We start from the raw sequence: 22,585 nt of genomic DNA, 5'->3' as shown, positions 1-22,585 counted from the left end.
GTGAACCGGAAGGCTTCAGAGTGGAACAGCATGCGCTGAGGTATATTACAAAATATATATAATATATTCTATGTAACCCGGGCACTTCCTGGGTTCCCAGTCAGCCCTGGGTGTTTGGTGACTTGCAGGCCGAGCCAATAAAACGCGCGGGAGAACTGGCGCTCCGAATTGAACGCCTGCTCTCCCGATGCGCGCCCAGGCACCAAATGAGGCCGGGAGCTAATAAGGAGGCTCTAGGGACAATAGCACTTAATTTCACCGGCGTCGGTTGTCAAACCCGCTGACAGCCACGGGACAGGCCGGGAAAACCTGCATCCACACGGGTGTTGAATGGTACGCTCGGCAGTCCTTTGGGTTTAGTACTGAGTACAGAAGGCAGCGAGGGGTTAGATTTTGTTATTTTACAGGCCCAGCTGGTTTCAGCCAGGCAAGCCCTGCTTGGTGGTCCCGGCCAGGGTCAGGAAGTTCCCTTTCCAGCCCACTCTCTGGCTGGTTTGGGCTGATCCCCTCTGGGTCTTTTTTTTTTTGGAACTTTTACTCTTTAAGTATTGGGGCCTGGCTGGAGCCTGTTCAGCACCTGGGCTTAGGGAACGGGGAACCCCGGGGTCTGGGCCCGGGCAGGTTAGCGAAGACCTGCCCTCCGTGAGCCTCAGTGAGGAAGGGGAGGCGTCAGTGACCCGCTGTGAGCCAACCCAGAGTTTTTCCTGCGGTTTTGGTAAACCTAATTTCAAGATCGGTCGGAAGTTGTGACTGCCCTTCCTTTCTGCCAATGTTGAGTAGGCTCGGCAGCACACACAAGCCCCGGGACGCGCATAAGTCCCGGGGCTTTCCTGGGGGGGGGGGCGTGTCGGGGGGGGGGGGGGGGGGGGCGTGTTGGGGCAGCGCATCATTTGGGGACGGGGCCGCGGGCGTGGTTCCGGCCCAGGGGCATTTTGGGGGCATGGCCGAGGCCTCCGAAATGGCTCCCGCGCCTGGCAATCATGCGCCGGCGGCCGGCCCGGTGCGCGCAAGTTACGCCTGCTTCGGGCAGGTGTAACTTGTACAACAAAGGTAGGGGGGTTTAGATAGGGCTGGGGGGGTGGGTTAGGTAGGGGGAAGGGAGGGGGAAGGGTGGGGGGAGGTGGAAGGAAAGTTCCCTCCGAGGCCATTCTGATTTCAGAGCGGCCTCAGAGGGAATGGAGGCAGGCTGCGTGGCTTGGCGCTCACAAGCTGCCGATTTTGCCCAGCCTTGTGCACGCCGATCCCGGATTTTAACAGATACGCACGGCTACGCGCGTATCTATTAAAATCCCGCGTACTCTTGTTTGCGCCTGGTGCGCGAACAAAAGTACACGTGTGTGCAAATTTGTAAAATCTACCCCTTTACTTTCAGAAATTAGCGCCTACCCAAAAATAGGCATTAATTTCTGCCGGCACTGGTAAACTGCACAGAAAAGCAGTAAAAACTGCTTTTCTGACACCTTCCAACTTAATATCATGGTGATATCATGGTGATATTAAGTCAGAGGTCCCAAAAGTTAAAAATAATTAAAAACAAACAAAAAAAATTTTTTAATCGGCCCGCGGCTCGCAGGTTGAAAACCAGACGCTCAATTTTGCCGGCATCCGGTTTCCGAACCCGTGGCTGTCAGCGGGTTTGAGAACCAACGCCGGCAAAATTGAGCGTCGGTTGTCAAACTCGCTGACAGCCACCACTCCTGTCAAAAAAGAGGCGCTAGGGACACGCTAGTGTCCCTAGCGCCTCTTTTTACCGCGGGCCCTAATTGGAATATTTTTTTTACTGAATCACGCGCACAGGTGAGTGGCATGTGCGCGCGCCTGGAGAGTGGGTGCTCTCCCGCGACTTTTACTGAATCGGCCTCAATATTAGGTTCCATATTAGGAGCTACCACCCAAGAAAGAGATCTAGGCGTCATAGTGGATAACACATTGAAATCGTCAGTACAGTGTGCTGCAGCAGTCAAAAAAACAAACAGAATGTTGGGAATTATTAGAAAGGGAATGGTGAATAAAAATGGAAAATGTCATAATGCCTCTGTATCGCTCCATGGGGAGACCGCACCTTGAATACTGTGTACAATTCTGGTCGCCTCATCTCAAAAAAGATATAGTTGCGAGAGAGAAGGTACAGGGAAGGGCGACTAAAATGATAAAGGGAATAGAACAGCTCCATGAGGAAAGACTAAAGAGGTTAGGACTTTTCAGCTTGGAGAAGAGACAGCTGATGTGGGATATGACAGAGGTGTTTAAAATCATGAGAGGTCTAGAACAGGTAGATGTGAATGGGTTATTTACTCTTTCGGATAGTAGAAAGACTAGGGGGCACTCCATGAAGTTAGCATGGGGCACATTTAAAACTAATCGGAGAAAGTTCTTTTTTACTCAACGCACAATTAAACTCTGGAATTTGTTGCCAGAGGATGTGGTTAGTGCAGTTAGTATAGCTGTGTTTAAAAAAGGATTGGATAAGTTCTTGGAGGAGAAGTCCATTACCTGCTATTAAGTTCACTTATAGAATAGCCACTGCCATTAGCAATGGTAACATGGAATAGACTTAGTTTTTGGGTGCTTGCCAGGTTCTTATGGCCTGGATTGGCCACTGTTGGAGCAGGATGCTGGGCTTGATGGACCCTTGGTCTGATCCAATATGGCATGTTCTTATGTTCTTACCCATAACAGAGCCATTTTCTATAGGTGATGATTCAGAGAAATTGAAGCAAAGCACTATGAATCTGGAAGAGGTGTTAGGGCAACTTGGCAAACTAAATGATGCCAAATCAGCAGGACCAGATGGTATTCATCCCAGAGTTGTGAAGGAATTCAGATATGAAGTCGCAATCCTGCTTCCGGTAATCTGTCATCAATATCAGCCTCTCACCTCTATTCACAAAGGTGCATTACCATTTTAATGTGAAAAACACACATTATTAGTGAGTAGGTCCCACCGGCAATAAAGGGACCTGTGGTGAATAACTAATCTTTGTGAATAAGGGTGTTTATCTGAGAACTGGAGGATAGCCAATGCTACACCAATTTTTAATAAGGACACTAGGGATGTCTGAGGAAACTATAGACCAGTGATTCTGATTTTGGTGCAGTGGAAAATGGTGGAAGCAATTGTTAAGAACAGAGTTGCCAGGCATCTGGATAAACATGGCTTAATGGAGAAGAACCAGCATGGAGTTAATATGCCTTACTAATCTATTGGAATTCTTTGAAAATGGATATAAGCAGGTGGATAAGGACAAATTGGTTGATATATTGTACCTGGATTTGCAGAAGGCATTTGATAAAGTCCCTCATGAGATACTCTGAGGAAATTAAAATGCCATAGAATAGGAAGCAGTGTACTATTGTGGGTTAGTAACAGGTAAGGATAAGAAACAAAGGAGTAAATTTAATTTTCAAAGGGGTTTGGTGTAGAAAAATAGCATATATGTACATAAGTAGCATGTACTCGCAGAAAAGGTGACTAGGAAGAGCAGCTGAAAAGCTATGATCACAAATGCTCGTAGTCTGGGCAACAAAATCCCATACCTGCAGGCCCTAATGATAGAGGCGGAATTGGACATTGTTGCTATTATGGAGACATGGTTCACAGAATCTCATGATTGGGATATGGTCCAGGGCTATAACTTGTTAAGGAAGGACAGAGAAGACAAAAAAGGGAAGGAGTTGCTCTTTATGTCAAAAACATTATCCAAGCAACTGAATTGCAACAGATGTGAGGTAGAGAAGAAGCCTTGAGCATGTCCTAAAAAAAAAGAAGATGGTGCTTCCATTTTTACTGGTGTGATCTATAGGCCACTGACTCAAACAGAAGAACTGGACTGAGAACTCATCGAAGACATCCAAAAGGTGGGAAAAAAGGGTGAAGTTCTGCTCGTTGGAGATTTTAATCTGCTGGATGTGGACTGGAGTATCCCTTCTGCGGAATCTACAAGAAGTAGAGAGATAGTGGTGCCTTGCAAGGGGCTCTGCTCAAACAAATGGTAATGAATCCCATGAGGGAGGGTGTGATACTCGACCTGGTGCTCACAAATGGGGATAATGTCTCTAATGTTCAGGTAGAGGCTCACTAGAGCACCAGTGATCATCAAACAGTATGGTTCGATATCACAAATAGGGTACAGAGAAGTCACATGAAGACCCAAGTCTTGAAGTTCACAAACATGGACTTTGTCAAAATGGAAGGAAGAACTGGAAGACTGGGAGAAAATAGGTGAGGTGAAACAACAATTGGCCAAATTATATGTTAGAAAAGTAAACAAGAGGGAAAAGAAACTGATCTGGTTTTATAAGGAGGTGAATGAAAAAATAAAGGCAAAAAGAACAGCATTCAAGAAATGTAAAGGATCCTAAAAGCAGGGAACACAAGGAAGAATATCTGTTAAAACTGAGGGAGACAAAGAAAGAAATAAGAAAAGCAAAACATCAAGTGGAAGAGAGGAATGCCAAAGAGGTATGGCGAGGTGACAAAATATTTTTCAGATATATCAGAGAAAGAAGAGAGGCCAGAAGTGGTATAGTGAAACTCAAAGGTGACAAGGAGCACTGTGTGAAGAGATGAAGAAATGGTGGAAATATTAAACAAATAATTCAATTCGGTGTTCACTAAAGAAGGCCCTAGAGAAGGACAGTTGCTGGCTGACAAGACCGTAGATGGGGATGGGACAGACACAACTCCGTTTACAGAAGAGAATGTATGCGAAGAGCTAGGCAAACTGAAAGTGGACAAGACCACGGGACCAGTTAAGATACATTCCCAGATACTGAGGGAACTCAGAGATGTGCTGGCGAGTCCGCTGAAGGACCTGTTCAATAGATCTCTGGAAATGGGAGTGGGTGCTGCATGACTGGAGAAGAGGGGTGGTGGTCCTGCTTCACAAGAGTGGTAGCAGAAAAGAGGCTGGAAAGGATAGTGAACTATCTACAATCGGGTGGGTTGCTGGATCCGAGGCAGCATAGAGTCACCAAGGGAATGTCCTTTCAGACAAATTTGATTGATTTTTTTTTTATTGGGTAACTAGAGAATTGGCTCGATTGAAGAGCCCTCAATGTGATGTACTTGGATTTCAGCAAAGCTTTTGATACAGTCCCACACAGGAGGCTTGTGAATAAAACGAGAAGCTTGGGTGTGAGCGCCAAAGTGGTGGCATGGATTACAAACTGGTTGACTGATAGTAGACAGCGTGTAATGGTAAATGGAATCTGCTCTGAAGAAAGAACTGTGTTAAGTGTCGTGCCACGGGGATCGGTGTTGGGACCGGTTCTGTTCCATATCTTTGTGAGTGACATTGCAGAAGGGATAGAAGGTAAAGTTTGTCTATTTGTGGATGACACTAAGATCTGCATCAGAGTGGACATGCCTCAAGGAGTAGAGGGAATGAAAAATGATTTAAGAAAGCATGAAGATTAGTCGAAGATTTGGCAACTGGGATTCAGTGTCATGAAGTGCAGAGTCATGCATGTGGGGTGCGGTAATCCAAAACAGCTGTATGTGATGGGGTGAAAGACTGATGTGTACAAGCCAATAGAAGGATCTTGGGGAGATAGTGTCTGGTGATCTGCCGATGGCGAAGGCAAATAACAAGGTGATAGCTAAAGCCAGAAGAATGCTGGGCTGCATAGAGAGGAATAACCAGTAAGAAAAAGGAGGTGATAATGCCCTTGTATAGGTCCTTGGTTAGGCCTCACGTGGACTACTGTGTTTAATTTTGGAACCCATATCTGAAAAAAGATAAAGACAGGACGGAGGCGATCCAGAGAAGGGTGACCAAAATGCTGTGGTGTCTGTATCAGAAGCTTTATGAGGAGTGGCTGAAGGTTCTGAATATGTACACCCTGGAAGAGAAGGTACAGGGGTGATTTGATACAGACCTTCAGATACTAAAAAGTTTTAATGAGGCAGAAACTTTGAACCTTTTCCATTGGAAAGAAAACAATAGAACTAAGGGTCATGAAATGAAACTCTAGGGTGGATGACTCAAAACCATCAGGAAATATTTCTTCATGGAGAGGGTGATAGATGCCGGAAATGCCCTTCCAGAGGAGGTGGTGAAGACGAAAACAGAATTCAAAGGGATAAACACTGTGGTGTCTAAAGGCTAGAGGACGGAAATGAAGAAAAGTGTGTAGGGGGTGTAACTTGCTGGTGCGGCAGTTACTACCCTTAGTGGAAGACATGGCTTAACCAATAAGCCTTGATGTTTTTAATGCAACTGCAACATTGCTCTCCATTTCGGCAGGGGAAAAAGGGAAATTAGATCCAGACAATAACCAAGAGGGCCCAGACTTCTATGGTCCGGGGTACTGATACGCAGACATAAGGGAAAAAGCACAGGACGGCTTCTATGGCCAAGTCCATAAGCAACGCATGTCAAGCAGCTCATCACCTAGTAAAAAATGTTGCTAGTTGCAATTTTTATGGGTTATGGCTTGGGGCTAACTGCACGGAGCAGCAGTTACTGCCCTTAAGAAGTCCTTTTCTGCCGTCATTACTAGGTTATAAATGTCGAGAGTACATGTGCATAATTTACCATGGGAAAAAAAAGGGGCGGGGTAAGGCATTCCAGGTCAGGAGTACATGCAGTACTTGCTTTATTGTACACATTACTAAACGTATTCATTCACCTGCCAATTGATTCACGCAGGTGACATCAGACGTGTCTACGGTTTTGGGGCAGGAGATCTGGGGGAACTGATGGGAGCTCAGGGTGAAGTGTTAGAGGGTCTAGGTGAGCTGGAGGTCCAGATGAACCGGCAGTGATATCGGTAAACTGCCGCTTTCAAATATGTGTGCGAGAGAGGATTTTCAGAACGGCATGAGGATAACTTTCAAACAATTCCATTCAGCCCTATGCATGCACATATATGGCCTTGCAGAGACCCACAACAGCATTTCATAACCTGTGGGGCAGATTTTTAAACGAGCGCGCATGGGGTACATTTGTGCGCGCTACCCGGTGCGCACAAATGTACACCCGATTTTATAACATGTGAGCGCTACCGTGCGCATGTTATAAAATCCAGGGTCAGCGCACAGAAGGGGGTGCACACTTGTGCACCTTGCGCGCGCTGAATCCTAGGGGAGCCCCGATGGCTTTCCCCGTTCCCTCCACGGGAATCGGAGTGGCCTCGGAGGGAACTTTTCTTCCGCTCCCCCCGCCTTCCCCTATCTAACCCACCCCCCCAGCCCTACCTAAATCCCCCCTACCTTATTTCAAGGAGTTACGCCTGCCTCTGGCAGGCATAACTTGCGCACACCGGCCGGCTGCCGGCGCGCCATTCCCCGGCACAGCCGCTGTGCCAGAGGCCTCAGTCCCACCCCTGGACCACCCCCGGACCAGTGCCCTGCCCATGACCCCGCCCCCTTCCCGCCCCTTTTTCAAAGCCCAGGGACATATGCGCATCCTAGGTTTTGTGCGCGCCGCCGAGCCTATGCAAAATAGGCTCGGCGCACGCAGGGAGGGGTTTAAATGGTTACGCGCGTAACCCTTTGAAAATCTACCCCTGTACATCTTGGTTACTTGTGTATTATGAAACACACAGAAGTGTACCCCCCAACATACGCGTGTATGTGTGCTTACACATGAGCTTATGCAATGCGTTGGAAGCGAGTATTTCATCGCGTTGAACGTGTGTACTTGTCCATCTAATTTAAAAAATATACGCGTAGGATTACTCGTGTAAAACCTGATTTATGCATGTTAAATCAGTATATTTTAAAACATGTGCGGCGCAATTGAAATTACCAGTTTCCAGTTCCTCCACCAGTTGGCCCAGTCCTTCTCCAAGTCATCGAGAACTCCCCCCAGTTCACCCAGACCTCCCACCCAGCCAATAGTCCACCATAAACAAGTCTTATATCAATCACGCATAGTTAGCAGGTGTAAAATTATACGGGTAAGTTGCCAAATGTATGCACGTTAGTCTCTTAAAATTTTACAATAGCAACTTACACGTGTAACTGTTGGCTCCGCCCCTTTTTTCACATATTTTTATGCACATACTTTTAAGGTTTATAAAATACTGATTATGCAGTACAGGCTACCTATGTGCATATATGCTAATTTTTTTCACGCATAACTCTTTGAAAATTCACCCCTATACATACATACTTTATAAAATACCTTCCTCCACATATAAATCGGTGTTAGTATGCGTACTTGTTATATTTTTTTATGTACCTAAATTATACAGGTGTATGTTTTTAAAATAGGTAGAGAAGGTAAGCATTTTCTTGGAAATATTTGTGTGCACTGAAACATATGGGGTGGACTTTAAAAGGGTTACGCACGTAACCCCGAAAACCTGCTCCTCCGCGCGCCGAGCCTATTTTGCATAGGCCTGGCGATGGCGCAAGCCCCGGGATGCGTTTAAGTCCCGGGGCTCGAAAAAATGGGTGGGGTGTGGGCGGGGAGGGGCGGTCCGGGAGCGGGGCATGGGCATCTCTCCACTGCCGCTGGGCCCGGGAATCGCGTGCCAGCACTCGGCCGACGCACGCAACCTACGCCTGCCCGGAGGCAGGCATAAATAAAAAAATAAAGGTGGGCGGGGGATAGTTAGGGCTGGGGGGGCGGGTTAGATAGTGGAAGGGAGGGGAAGGTGGGGGGGGGGGGGCTGGAAGGAAAGTTCTCTCCGAGGCCGCTCCGATTTCGGGGAAAGCCAACGGGGAAAGCCATCGAGGCTCCCCTAGGGCTCGATGGCTTGTCACAAGCAAACCCAGTTCTGGCATCGATGACTCCGGTTCCAGTAGCTCCGCATGGGGGCTGCTCCAGCCCCAGTTGTACCAGCAATCCCAGTTCTGTTCCTAGCTTCTCGGGTTCCAGAAAATCCAGTTCCTATTGTGCTCAGTTCTGGAGACCAAATCTCAAAATGGACAGAGGCAGGATGGAGGCGGTCCAGAGCAGGGCGACCAAAATGGTGGGAGGGTCTCCATCAAATGACTTATGAGGAGAGGCTGAAGGATCTGAATATGTACAACCCTGGAGGAGAGGAGGCGCAGGGGAGATAGGATACAGACCTTCAGGTACCTGAAAGGTTTTAATGATGCACAATCAACAAACCTTCTCCTTTGGAAAGAAATCATTAGAACTAGGGGTCCCGAATTGAAACTCCAGGGAGGACGATTCAGAACCAATGTCAGGAAGTATTTCTTCACGGAGAGGGTGGTGGATGCCTGGAATGCCCTTCCAGAGGAGGTGGTGAAGACTAAAACTGTGAAGGAATTCAAAGGGGCAGGGGATAAACACTGTGGATCCCTAAAGGCTGGAGGACGGGAATGACGTCTGCGTTCATTCATTTTACTCCCCCCCCCGCGGGGTGGCTGTTCAGGTGACCACAGTCCTCCTCGTTGATGAAGGGCTGACGAGGAAGGCCTCTTGCTTTGGCCAGCGGTAACCCCAGCAGCAGTGGTCATCCTTTAATCCACGAGGGGCTTTACCCACAGGAAAGACCTCAGCCTTGCAAATTACCGTTTCTATTATAAAGCTCATTTTTTTAAAATTTAAAACAAAGCATGGAAACATCATTACTTTTGTTTGGCAGTAGTTTCATGGCTGGCATCTTGTGTCATCTCGGATCCAGGAGTTAAATTTCCAACATGAAAGAAAAGTGTGTCAAGCACTTCAGGGTCTTAATACAGTGCCTGCCGTCATGGGTGACCCCTTGACTTGAGTGGGATTTGCAAGGAGCCCTAAAATCCTTAAATCCTGAGCAAAGCTTAGCTCAGAAGAAGGTCTGCTAAAGCAGGTATAAAATGATGAGCTAGGCGTAGAGTGCCATATTACACTGGCCTCACTGCGACGTCAGGAATAACCCGCATTCATCCGATGCCCTGAGGTCCCCCCCTGCTCGGAGGTTTCCCCCGGTGAGCTATCCACCAGCCTCCTGACAAAGTTTATTTCATTGAAATTGTTGCCCTGCTGGGTTGAAATTTCGAAGACTGCAGTATCTCTTATTTGCACACAAGGTGTTAACAGTTGAGACTGCATGCGGGCCCTCACCAGATGGTCTGCCGCAGCCGTTCCAGGGAAGGCACACTTTGTACTCAGAGCTCACTTTTCATGTGTCAAGGGTGCCTCCCTGAATGGGTTACTTGCAACCTGAAAGCCTCCCAGCCGAAGGTGCAGACGGAGCACCTCACAGCCAAAGAGAGCCGGGCCTGTCCAGAAACACTGCCAGCCTTATTTATTTATTGATTTATTTGTTGGGTTTTATATACCGTCATTCTGTAAAGCCATCATAACAGTTCAAATTGCAATACTTTTAACAATTGAGCAAAAAGTATAACAGGATTGCATATTAAACAAAAATGAGAGACAGCCGATTGCAAAGATATTAACTAGAACTAGCACTACGGATTGCACGAAGGGGTGCACAAAGTGGGGTGCCCCTTCGGTGCGCGACGCACGGCGCGCGACGCCTGGTGTTCTGGCGCCGTTTAACGGCCGGCACTGACATCAGTGACGTCAGGGGGGGGGGGCGGGTCTCCCGATCGGGGATCTTATTGGCAGAAGCTGCTTTTCAGCCGTGGCCTGAGAGGCGGGAGATTATTGAACGCTTTGTCACTTTGCCGCGAGCCCAAGTTTTGCAAATCTGAGCTCAAGGCAAGTTACAGTTCAGGTTCTTGTCAGACGTTTCCCTGCTGAAGAGAACTTCCAGTCTAACTTTGTCCCTGAAGCAACAGAGGGGGGAAGAGGCTTGTCCAAAGGCCACGAGGAGCATCTGTGAGAGCAGGCGGGACTCAAACCCTTGCTTCTCTGGGTTCTCCGCTCGCTGTCCTTCCGCTGCCATAACGGAGCCATGAATCAATCCTTTAAAGTAAAAAACTTCCCCATATCAAAACCAAGGGAGGCTTCACCAGCCCAAATTTCATTTTTCCCCATTTCTGGTTGCTTTGGGAGTGAGGGAAGGTTGATGGTGGGGGAGGGGTTTCTATTTGTATGGCAGATGTTTTCCTTTTTTTTTTTTGGAGGGGGGGGGTTAATTGTTCACCGCCTTGAGCAGACTGATCCCTGGGAGAGAAATGTGCAGATTTAGAAAGCGTCCCTTCATGAACCGGAGCATTTATAGCGTACGTTACCCAGATGTAGCAGAGGGTTTTCCATTGAACAGGAAATGAGAGGAAGCATTGGGTCCTTCGCCATTAGGACTCCCGGCAAAACATTCTTTTTTACACCTTAGGATTGTGAAATTGGTACAGGCTAGAGAAAAAAAAAACCCACCAGGGGTTTTCATACCATATTAATGCTCCCTGCCACAGCTCCTTCACTAGTGACAATTATTAAACAAGAAAGGCTCACCCCAGATCATATCCTTCTAGTTTCCCCCTCCAGCGCCTACAGCCCAGGTTTTCCAGGCAGAGCTAGTTAAGCGTACGCTGCAGTGGGATCGGCCCCCCAGAAGGGCACTGGCAGCTTTCCACACACGTCTCTGGTCCTCTTTCACAGGTTTTCTCTTTCCCGAGGAGGGGGTCTCCTATTCTGGGCGATGGGGTCACGCAGGAAAGAGATGGAGCCACGGGGAAGAAAACCCGAGTGCGCTCAGCTAACTGGCAAACTCATTGCGAGGGACCGACAAAGATTTAGGAGGCACCGGGGTTTTTTCCAGCTACTTTGAGCTTTCAGCCCAAATCCATGATGCCTTCATTCGTAACTACCCAGGAGCCCCCCCCCCCACACACACACACTCATTGCACCCCCCTTCCCATCCAGCCCAGCCACCACAGCAGGAGTCTTGCAGCTCAGTAGGGAGGACCATGGAAACCCCCTGAATCATGAGCCAGTGAGCCAATAGGTGTGGCCGTTTCAGGATGGCCGGGCCTTCCTCCCTCCATCCCAGGGCTGTGAGCGCTCACTCTGCCCACCACCACCACCCTAGGGGGACGAAAGCCAGATCTGGGAATCAAACCCAGGTTCCCTGGGTATTAGGCTGCATCAGTTTTTGCTTTGTATTTTTTTTTTTTAAATCCAAACTCAACCGAAAAATAATACAAGTAAAATGTAGTAAATTTCAGACTTACAGTCTAACATTTTAAGGTCTCTTGTTTTGCTTTTTAAAGATCTGTGTTTTTATTTTCCTGATCTTTTCTAACTTTACTATATGTGTCTATTTCTTTTTCCATTTTCAGAACGTTTCCGTCTAACAAAAGGAAGACAGCGCAAGGCGACACCGTTCTTGTCTACAATCAGAAAAACAAAGCCACATACGTACCGGGCTGCGCTAGAAGCACCGTCAGCTGGCAGAGCACCGCCACCCAGATACTGGTGATAAGTTTCAGGCACCTCATTGGCCTCAGAGAGCGCCTTGCCGAGCTGCCCATGGCCGGGGCGACCGCACACCCCCGAGGTGGCTGCTCGCCCCCTGCGCAGAAGGAGGACCGTCGTGCGTTAACTGCAGACTGGCAGCTCCTTTTGCTGCCAATGCTCATCTAAGCCTTCAGCCATTCATGCATGGCACTGCCATCTCACTGCCTCCGCCCCCCCCCCCCTCCCCTTCTCCGCGGAGGGGGGGTGGGGAGCGACTTCTGAACCACAGCGGAGAAGGTTCTCGCGTCACTTTCCCCAGGATCTCCGCAGTGATGCTGGCTGTGTCCCAGCTGAATTTAAACGCCACCCTTCTTTTAAAGAGTCGGAGAGCAGACCTTGGTCTGCTTGGCTTATCCAGGTCCCGGCGCAGCCCAAACTGTTCACAGCAAGATCATCCTGCGATGACTTGTCACTTGAAAAGGGACACCTGCAGAGAAAGACTTACAGAAAGGAAATGAGCAGTGAGGGTAAGATTCCCACAGACAGAAGTGTAACAGTTCATTCAGTGAGAGCCACAAGATCCTTTACTGATGTGAATCATAGCAGGCAATGCAAATCAAACACCAACACTCTCTCAGCAAAAAGCATGACATAAATTACTCAGGCCATTAACCAAGGCTTCTATTGCATCACAACATTGCAATCTATCCCAAGAACATACCGACATATGAATGCCGTATTGGGTCAGACCAAAGGCCCATCAAGCCCAGCATCCTGTTTCCAGCAGTGGCCAATCCAGGTCGCAAGTACCTGGCAGGATCCCAAGGGGGTAGATCGAGTCCAAGCTGCTTATCCCAAGGATAAGCAGGGGATTTCTGAAACTCCACCTTTTCCTCCAGGAACTTGTCCAAACCTTTTTCAAACACAGCTGCACTAACAGCTTTCACCAGAGAGACACACTAGAGAGAGATATCCTGGTTACATCTTCAGGTGGCCTCTGAGCAAAAGGAGAACGTGAGGGAGAGCTGCAGAGGGAAATTCAGATTTCTCTCAGTTATTTTTCTCACAATGCCCCTCCCCCAAGGGGGTCGCTTTTAAAAGCGACGCGCGCGCGTCCAGGTGCGTGCGGTTCCCGGTGCGCCGCGCACGGATGCCCCGATTTTATACCGCGTTACACGCCAGCACGCGCACGTTATAAAATCCGAAGGCTGCGCACACTTGCGGGCTGGATTGTAAAATCCGCGCTGCGCCGGTGCAGGCGGCGCTCAGGGGGAGGGGAATTGTCACAAAATACGTGCAGTGACGCAATCGGGCCTCCCCCAGTTCCTTCCCAGTCCGCTCCAATTAAGGAGCGGACTGGGAGGCAACTTCCTTACCCCCCTATCTAACCTTCCTCCCTCTTCCCCTCTCCTCCCCTAAACCTACCCTAACTATCCCCAAATTTTTTATTTTAGTACTTACTGCTCCTCCAGAGCAGAAGTAATCTCTGCGCGCCGGCCAGCCACCTGTGTGCGTGGTCCCAGCCCGCTCCTGGACAGAGCAGAAACAAACTGAGCCGAGAAAGGAACTTCATTTTGTGGTGCATGAATCCCCAGGGCTTAAGACTTCATTGTGCTGCTATTCTGTGCAGGCTTTTAAGCTCTCTGGAAAGCCTGGGGATTTTCCCTAGGAGTTTGGATGTACGTGAGAAGATTCCCCTAATCCTCCTTCCTCTCCCCAATTTAATCACAGGTCGCCGAGTCCTGTGGACCTAGAGGTAATAGACAGCTGGTTCCCCCTGGTGCTTTCACTTCAATACTTTAGGCGCTGCATGGCACTTCCTAAAATAATAGAAAGGTTGGCTTCCGTTTTGGTTTTTATTTTGTTTCTGACCAGCAAACCCTGAAGAGTTACGGTAAACTTATAAAAAACCACTGAATCCCACGAGCAAATATCTCCATTCTTAAAATACCCATGCTCTGGGGAGACGGGAGCTGTGGTTTTCATCTTACACCTGCTCTGCTGACTAATATATTCTCACAGGAAACGATTAGCAGTGGGACCTTCATGTTCCCATCTCTCTTCCTACCAGTCTGCGCTGGAGGTGGCTAACATGGGTAAGAAAGCCATGTTCGTGGAAAAAAACAACAGTATGCGTGTCAACGTGTGCTGATGGCTCTTGATGCACGGACTCGGGGGCCAGCAGTACCCAGCACTTCTCCCATAAGACACAAAAATGGAGAAACCCTCTTGTGAGAGGAAAAAGGAGATGTTTCTAGAATCCTCCACTGAAATGCATTGGGGTCAGCCAATAAGAGAGAAAGAGGAATGTCTCCTGACCGTTAGGTCCAACAGAGCTCAGGGTGCACAGACACAGAGAACAAAATTCTGAATCGAATTGTTCGTTTTCTTTGTATAAGCTTCGTGGACCTTTTTTATTTCATCTGCTTTCAGGGACATTGCTTCGGAAAGAAATTTGGTTTTCCAGTGTGGAATGCATGCCCTAGTCGAGAGCCCATTCTGCTGACTGGATTTTCCTGGCTTTGCTAAAAGCATGCACCGCTGACCGCACAGCTGAATTCACAGGGATCACCCTTTCCCCCGTACATGCGGACCTCTGGGCCTGTGTCTTTCCAAAACCTCTCCACGTCATAGTGTATGCATTCAGCTTCCACCTGTGACCACTGGCTCCGACAGGCTAGACCCCAGAGAAGAAACTCCCCGGGACCCATGGTATTTTGGGTTTCAGTCTCCAAAGAAAATATTATCTTTCTACAATATTTGAATTTCTTATCCTTCTTTTGGTAAATATAGTAATGGAAATGGGATATGCATCAAAGTATTTAGACCAAAAAGACCATATCCACCCACTCTAGTATCTGACAAGATTAGCTGCTGATCTTCGGTTTCTCATACTTCGCTACCGTACATTGGAAGGACAAAATGTACCTTTCTAACCCACAGATCATTTCTACCAATTGGTGCATTTTCTGCAATGACTGAAGCACTGTCTGTTATTATGCCATCATGTTCAGTGTGCATGAGAGTTTGGGTAAAATACAAAGTGTGCCCGAGTTAGGTTAGTACTCAACGGACCTCCTGTTTGCTATAAATATTTCCCTCTCCCTTTCCTCTCCATTACCTACAATATTTGTTATTAAAAAGAGTCCTTGCTCTGGTGGTGAGTGCAGAGAACCACCTGTGTGGTCTGGGGATTCACAGGTTCAGATTCCTGCTTGGATGCCCCAGACATTAATTCTTCAATGCTAGATAAAATGAAAGCCAATAGGAATCCATTGCCTGCAGTGCAATGGAAGATGTGACGAGGAGATTCTTACAGAGTGTGTGCACTTTGTCCCCTTTGCTCACTTTTTCTCCACCGAGTTACAACACTTTTTAGTTCATGCAAGTTATCACTGTAGATATGAAATATGAAAAGTAGAAGAAATGTTCCACTCATGGTATTTTCCTCTGGCAGAGTAGGTGTGCCCTGAAGGCCTTATCTGCCAAAGACAACTGCTATGAATTTAGTTCCTTTTTCTAATACCCTGGTTATTACTCATAGCTTTCATTTAGAGAAGGGAGTGATATATCTAAATAGAAATTATTTTAACAAATACAAATCAAACCAAACACGAAGTTCCAAGCAGAACCAATGTAGTCTGCTTTCTGGGAGACTCATATACATGGATCAAATACAAAGTACCCGTTAGGGTCCCCTTTGACCTTGACATCTCCTGAAAATTTGATGTGGATATAACATTAAACACAAAAGTTATTGGGGGACACACACAGGTCTCATAAGCCTTCTTCCCTTTGGAAATCATTCAAAGACAGGAAACCAATTTACTAATCTATTACAAAGAGGTGTGGTTCGGGTTTTTTGCAAACCAGCATGTGAAAATGTCTTTGTGCGCTGGTTTTCGCTTGAGTCTGAATTAATGAGCTGCTTTGCATGATTCTGCAAGGCAACACCTCATTCACTGAGAACTTTAGCAAACGTTTGTGAGTTGCAGATTACTACTGGTGTGACGTGATGCATGTTATGCTTTTGATGAATTGGTGAACCCCGTACCTAGGTGAGAGATGTCTCCGCCCATCTGGAGGAGCCCCGTGGGCCTCACCGTCGGTAGGCATGGTCTCAGCGACGTAGGACACAGCTGTGAGAGAGACTTTATTAAGGAGAAAGATAGAACACGTCCCGAGGAGCAGGGAATGTAAATAAACAGTCTTAATAAATACAGTGGTCAGGATGATGATGCATATACGAAGTTCCTGGTAATGGCCCGCAGCGCGGGGTACACCCTGGAATTCCTATAGGTTGATGTAATACCTCTGATGGCAGATCCAGTACTGGCCCGCAGCACAGGGTATGCCGAGGAAACTGTACTGTAGAAGTCAAAGAGGCAGAGGTCGGTGTTACAGGAACAAGGCCATTGACACAGTATAGGAGATGGAGTATCCTGAGGCACAGATAGCGTAGAGTAAATGGGCTGAAGAACAGTAGTGGCCCGAGGAATGGGGTACGCCGTGAAATCTTCAGTAGAGATGATTGAAGTTGGAGAATGTACTCACACAAGGAAGTCCAAGTAGATATACCCGAGGAGCGGGTCAGGATGTCCCAGGCAGGAGGGCCCTCCGAGGAGCGGACAGCCAAGACGCAGAGGAGCCCCCGAGGAGCGGGTACTCAGAGCGTCCAATTGCCCGAAGGAAAATCTGGAACAGAAGATCCAAGTAGAGCGGATTTAACAAGCGAGAGAACTCCTTGCTAACTCGTCTTAGCAATGGGTGAGTCCGTATAAGTACACTAGCGGTGTTGACGTCATCATCCCTGAGGTTCCCGCTATGACATATTCATAAGGAGGCCCTGCGCGCGCGCTTAGGTGATGCCAGAAGTAAGATGGCGGTCGGCAGCACCCACGCTGCCCCGGGGATGCCAGGGAAGTCGGCGTTGGTTGGCAGAGTCCGCCATTCTCCCAATGATTGACGGTGCAGGGAAAAAGGAGGTGAGCATGAGAGGTCGCAATAATGCGCTAGTTGTTACAGAGACAGTAGAAAGGCACTCAATGTTTTCATGTTAGTATTTTTGTGCATTTCAGGGCATTTTGCATGGTTTTTCACGTGTAGGCCTTGTTTTACAGAAAACATTTTGCACTTACAGTTCCTTGCCTATCTAGTATCTACGGTGACAACTCAATGCATCATGCCACACAAACCCATTGTGGGTAGTCTGTAACAGAAGGGATGATCTGGACACAATGGGCCCAATATTCAAAGCATGATCAGCGCTATTTATCCAGATAAATGGGACTTATGCAGCTAAGTAGCAGCTGCTGAATATGCATCTACATTCAATGGCCACCGCTTAGCCGTAAAAGTCCCTTATATAGCTAAAAGTTACACACACAAAAACTGGATGTGTACTGGGCAGATTGGGGATGGAATGAGTTAGCCTTATAACTTACACCACTAATTACTGATAGTGAGTTAGCCGGAGATGTTTATGTCTAAGTTTAGATGCCCTATAGAACAGGTCTAAATTTGTCAGCAAAGGGTGCACATATACACACATTCAGCAGCTTTGCCATGTCACTGAATATACATCATAATTTAATCAGATTAGTTCTAATCGGCTAATTTACTTACAAGGCCAATTTTGAATATCTATCCTATGTTTCTGGATAGGAGAATTTGAGATGCAAAGGAACTATGTGGAAGAGTACATGATTTTTAAGATGTTTTACTTATGGGGTATATTTTATAGATTATTTACTGTTTTGCTTTTTGTTAAAAGTGCACAATAAATTTTGCCTTGGTATTTTTGGACACATATTTCACTATAGCAATTATAAAAACAAATATTTCTGGACAATTACTAGCAAATGATTTTACTGTCCACCTTGCATTCATGGACTACTCATGATGCACTGAGTTCTTTTATGAGACACCAGACAGGCATAATTACCTATTGGGTTAGTAAACTGGATTCTGGTTGATTGAATGATTTTTATTTATTTCTTGTTTATTAAAATAATTTAGATTTAGATTTACAACTCTCTTCTTGCAATATCAGTCTTTGTGGTTATCATTATTTAACTTCTATTATTTGAATTACTCAGCAAAACATGAGGTTTCATGGTAGCTTCCCATTCATATTTATTGTATTAGCGAAAACCAATACTTGCAGTCTGAAGAGCATTGAAAAAAGTAAAGAATATAAAACTCAATCCGCAGTATACTTTCAGAGTATACAGAAATACATGTTAAAAAATTGCAAAGTCTGAAGACTTATCTGGAGGCAATATTGTAAGCAGCAGTGAATCATCCAGAGGCAGGACAGAAAATGCAGGAACTGCCAAACACAGAGAGCACAGAAGCTAGGCTTTATTACAAAAATAATGCCCAAAAAGATATGCATTACAGAGAGAATAATGCCCATGCGTTCATATTGTTAATAAACAGCCTGTTCCTTAACGGCTCTGAGCAGCTCCGCGGCGCAGCAATGGCCGTCGACAGCAACAGCGGTTCCTTCAGGGAGGATGCGCGATGTCAAGCATGCTCCATTTTGGCCCCTCCTTCCCGCCATGACGAGTGCTCCCACCGGACGTTCATGCAGAAGAATCAAGAGCAGCAGATATGGCCGCAAACTTTTATATTTTAAATCTTATATACTAGCATCCTGTCTAGTTATTGCCTATTTTTATGTAAAGTTTAAAAATTCTATTTTATTTTGATTATTTTATTTTTGTTTTAAATCTGTGAACCGTTTTTGATAAAATTCCTTTTTTAAAAAACGGTATACAAATACTTTTTAAATAAATAAATAAATAAATATTTAAGCGGCATTTTCTCAGCAGTGCTCCGCCTCAGCAACGGGCTCTGAGTAGGTGCTTTTTATCCTATTTCTTGTGCTGCTTGCTTTGTTCTGTGTGTTCCCCTGCCTCCTGGTCTGTCTTCTGAGTTCCTCTGTGTCGGTTAGTCCTGTGGCTTGTTCCTGGTCTGGACTCTGGATTGGATTGTTCGTTGCCCGCCCTGACCCTGGTCTAGACCCTGGATTGGATTGTTCGCTGCCTGGCCACTGTTGGAAACAGGATGCTGGGCTTGATGGACCCTTGGTCTGACCCAGTATGGCATGTTCTTATGTTCTTATGATGTTTTTGGGCATCGATGCCCTCATGCAGGAGTGGCCGGAAGGCAAACTTCTATATGCCTTTTTACCATGGCCCATGTTGGGCAGAATGATTCAGAGGATCGAGAGACACATGGAGTTGGTGCTTCTAGTGGTGACTCAGGAGATTGTGGTATGCAAATCTGCAAAGGCTCCTGGTGGACTCTTCTCTCTGATTAGTGGTCCACAGGGACCTGCTATGGCAGGGGCCTATTCTTCTCACAGATCCGACTTAATTTTATCTTACTGTTTGGCCCTTGAGAGAGTTTGGTTGCTGAAGCGTGGATATTCCACTGCTGTGATTTCCACCTTGCTTCGAGCACGAAAGTTCTCCATTTCCTTAGCCTATGTTTGGGTTTGGTGAGTGTTTGAGGCTTGGTGTAAGGAATGAGGGGTTCATTCTCATTCGGTTAAAATCTCACTCAGTTTGGATTTTTTGCAGGATGGGTTTCCTAAGGGCCTGGAGCTTAATTCCTTGAAGGTACAGGTGGCAGCTCTTGCCTGTTTCTGAGGTCAGGTGAATGGTGAACCCTTATTGGCCCATTCAGATGCGGCCCAGTTCTTAAAAGGGGTGAAGCATCATTGTCCCCCCTTGCAGTGACCGGTACCCTTGTGGAGTCTTAATGTGGTTCTGGATTTTCTGGCAGGACCCACCTTTCAAACACTGCGTAGCCTCTTCTTGACGTTACTTACTTGAGGTCGGTGTTCTGTGCGTAGGGTTTCCGAACTGTGGGCTCTGTTTTGCTGGGGAAGTGAATGGGGTGAATGTATGGGATGACGGGCGGGATAGAGACTGGGTGGGGTGGTGACTGGTGAGAAAGAGGTAGCTTGGTGTGTGTGGTCGGTAATCTGTCACCCCACACAGTTACCCCCACACACACACACCAGGCTGCCTCTCCCACATCACCCCATATAGACACCCCAGTCACTTCCCCTCTCACTAGTCACCTCCCCCACACACATACACACAACAGGCTTCCTCTCGCTTACCAGTCACCATCGCAACCAGTCTTTCTTCCCCACTTGTCACCCCATACAGTCACCCTTTCACCAGTCACCCCACATATACCAGGCTGCCTCTCTCTCTGACCAGTCACCACCCCACTAAGTCTTTCTCCCACCTGTCGCCCTATATAGCTACCCCAGTCACTCCCCTTCTCACCATTCACCCCCCCCCCCCTCCCCACATACCGGGCTGCATCTCTCTCACCAGTCACCTCCTGAACCAATCTCTTTCCCCCCACCTGTCACCCCATACAGTCACTCCAGTCACTCCCCCTCTCACCAGTCTCCCTTTCTGTCACTCTATACAGTACCCCAGTCACTCCCCATGAATCAGGCTACCTCTCTTTCACCAGTCACCACCTCAACCAGTCTATCTCCCCCACTTGATACACCATACTGTCACCCCCCCCTCTCACCAGTCTCACACACACACACACACACACACACACACACACACCAGGCTGCCTCTTTCATCTCTTTCTCACCAGTCATCACCCTAACCAGTCTCTCTCTCCAACCTATCACCCCATTCATTCACCTCAGTCAGTTCCCCTGTCACTCCCCCCCCCCCCTAACTCCCAGATACACACCAGGGGAATTCAAAGTATGCTTATCCCAAAATGTCAGGATCCTTTCCTAAAATTCAAAGGGATTGACAAATTAAAAATATACTTACTGACTCCGAATTGTATTACATGCTTTTGCTAACTAGAACTTAATGATATTATTATATCACTTGTTTTCTTACATTTGTTACTAGGCCCTGGCCATCCTCCCACAAACACCACCTTGCAACCTTGGCAACATAAACAAGTAACTAAAGAGATAGCCAATGGGAATGCAGAATCATACCTCTAGCTAACAAACTGCTCCCCCCATTGACACTTTTTAATTTATTGGTAACATTTTTAGTTAGTATAGTTAGTGTGTGCAAATATCCAGTTAGCATGCAATAAGTCCTGTAAGTGTGCACTAACACAAAATACTCATTTTTATGAAATTTCATCTTTTTCTTTTTTTGTTTTCTGGCACTCCCAAAACAAGACAAAATAGACAATTTTGTTGCCATTGTCTATTTTATTTAAACAAATGCACATGCCTACCAATAACCACTCCAAACTCGGATGTAGGGTCCAAAAATTAAAGTCTTTACTGAGAAGTCAGACGGGTGAATGACATTAACAACTCATTTATTCCTCCGCACCACAGTGGCTTTCGAATCACTGTCCATTCCCTCAATCCATGCAAGAGTTTGTTCTTACAGGGACCAGGGCCACCTCCACTCTGGTGGATGAGGAAAAAGTGGAGACTCCAATTGGACAAGGCATCCTTTATTTTGGCAGTAATACCCCTCCAACCCCAACCCAAGATGGACAAAATAGCTGTGGGACAAAAACCCTCTCTATCTCCCCGGGGGTGAAGACTCCAGGTGGGTGTGCTCGAAGATGTCAAAAAAAGTTCTTACTCATAATTAGCTAGTTCTCCTTCTTCTCTCTTCCTCGTTCTCCAGATCACAGATGAGAGAGATCCAATTAGGAACAAGCAGCTCCTGATGATCCTCTCAGGTAAGAAGCGACAGTCAAAAATCTTCCTCCTGCATCTCAAAAAATCAAAGTCTCTTCCCTTTCAAACAGAAGTTACCATCGGAGTTCCTCCGTGCAGCAGGTCCCCACCATGCCTCCCTCCTTGTTGAGGGTGTGAAGGGGCAGGTCTTCTTTATTAAGGGCACCCACAGACACAGGATTCCCTGTGCCCCGGGTCTCACAAGGCTCCTACCATGAAAAAGTGTAAAAACCCAAAATTAAACCTCGAGGGAAATCCCAACCAGCCAGTGAATGGACTGGAAGGAATACTCTCCTGACCCTGATCAGGATCCCCAGGCAGGATGTGCCTGACTCCTCTGATTAGGCCTGAAAATCTGATGCGGGAAAATGCTTCAAGCAAACCGTAAGAAATTGCCCACAGTCTCTCAGTAGAGAGTGAAATTGTTAAAAAGGTCCTCTTTGTATGAAGGATGTCAGGGTAAAATATAATGTTGGCTCAAGCATTTACAAATTGTGGAAACCAGAAAACAGGGAGTGCCTGGTACAAAGATAAGAACAAATGTTTCATTTCCTCTGTGTGATTAAGGAAAGCTGGGAACATAACCTCCCTGTAAATGTTTTCAAGGTTAGTTTAGTTT

The 22,585-nt window shown here is 46.9% G+C and overlaps 1 protein-coding gene across 2 annotated transcripts in view; it reads right to left on the bottom strand.

Annotated features, from left to right (window-relative positions):
* LOC115099220 (programmed cell death protein 1-like) overlaps positions 1-22,585 on the bottom strand; it is a 66,604-nt gene that overhangs the window by 12,867 nt on the left and 31,152 nt on the right. The window contains exon 1 of one of the 2 annotated variants that reach the window (XM_029616680.1): positions 12,217-12,350. The exons of the other annotated variant lie outside the window; for it this stretch is intronic. Coding sequence (XP_029472540.1) covers positions 12,217-12,325 — 109 coding nt within the window. The 5' untranslated portion in view covers positions 12,326-12,350. Of the gene's footprint in view, positions 1-12,216; positions 12,351-22,585 lie in introns of those variants that run through there. 2 annotated transcript variants of the gene reach the window in all.

This window comes from Rhinatrema bivittatum, chromosome 9 (genome assembly GCF_901001135.1).
Source record: "Rhinatrema bivittatum chromosome 9, aRhiBiv1.1, whole genome shotgun sequence".
NCBI lineage: Eukaryota > Metazoa > Chordata > Amphibia > Gymnophiona > Rhinatrematidae > Rhinatrema > Rhinatrema bivittatum.
This window is presented reverse-complemented; position numbering and strand designations above follow the sequence as displayed.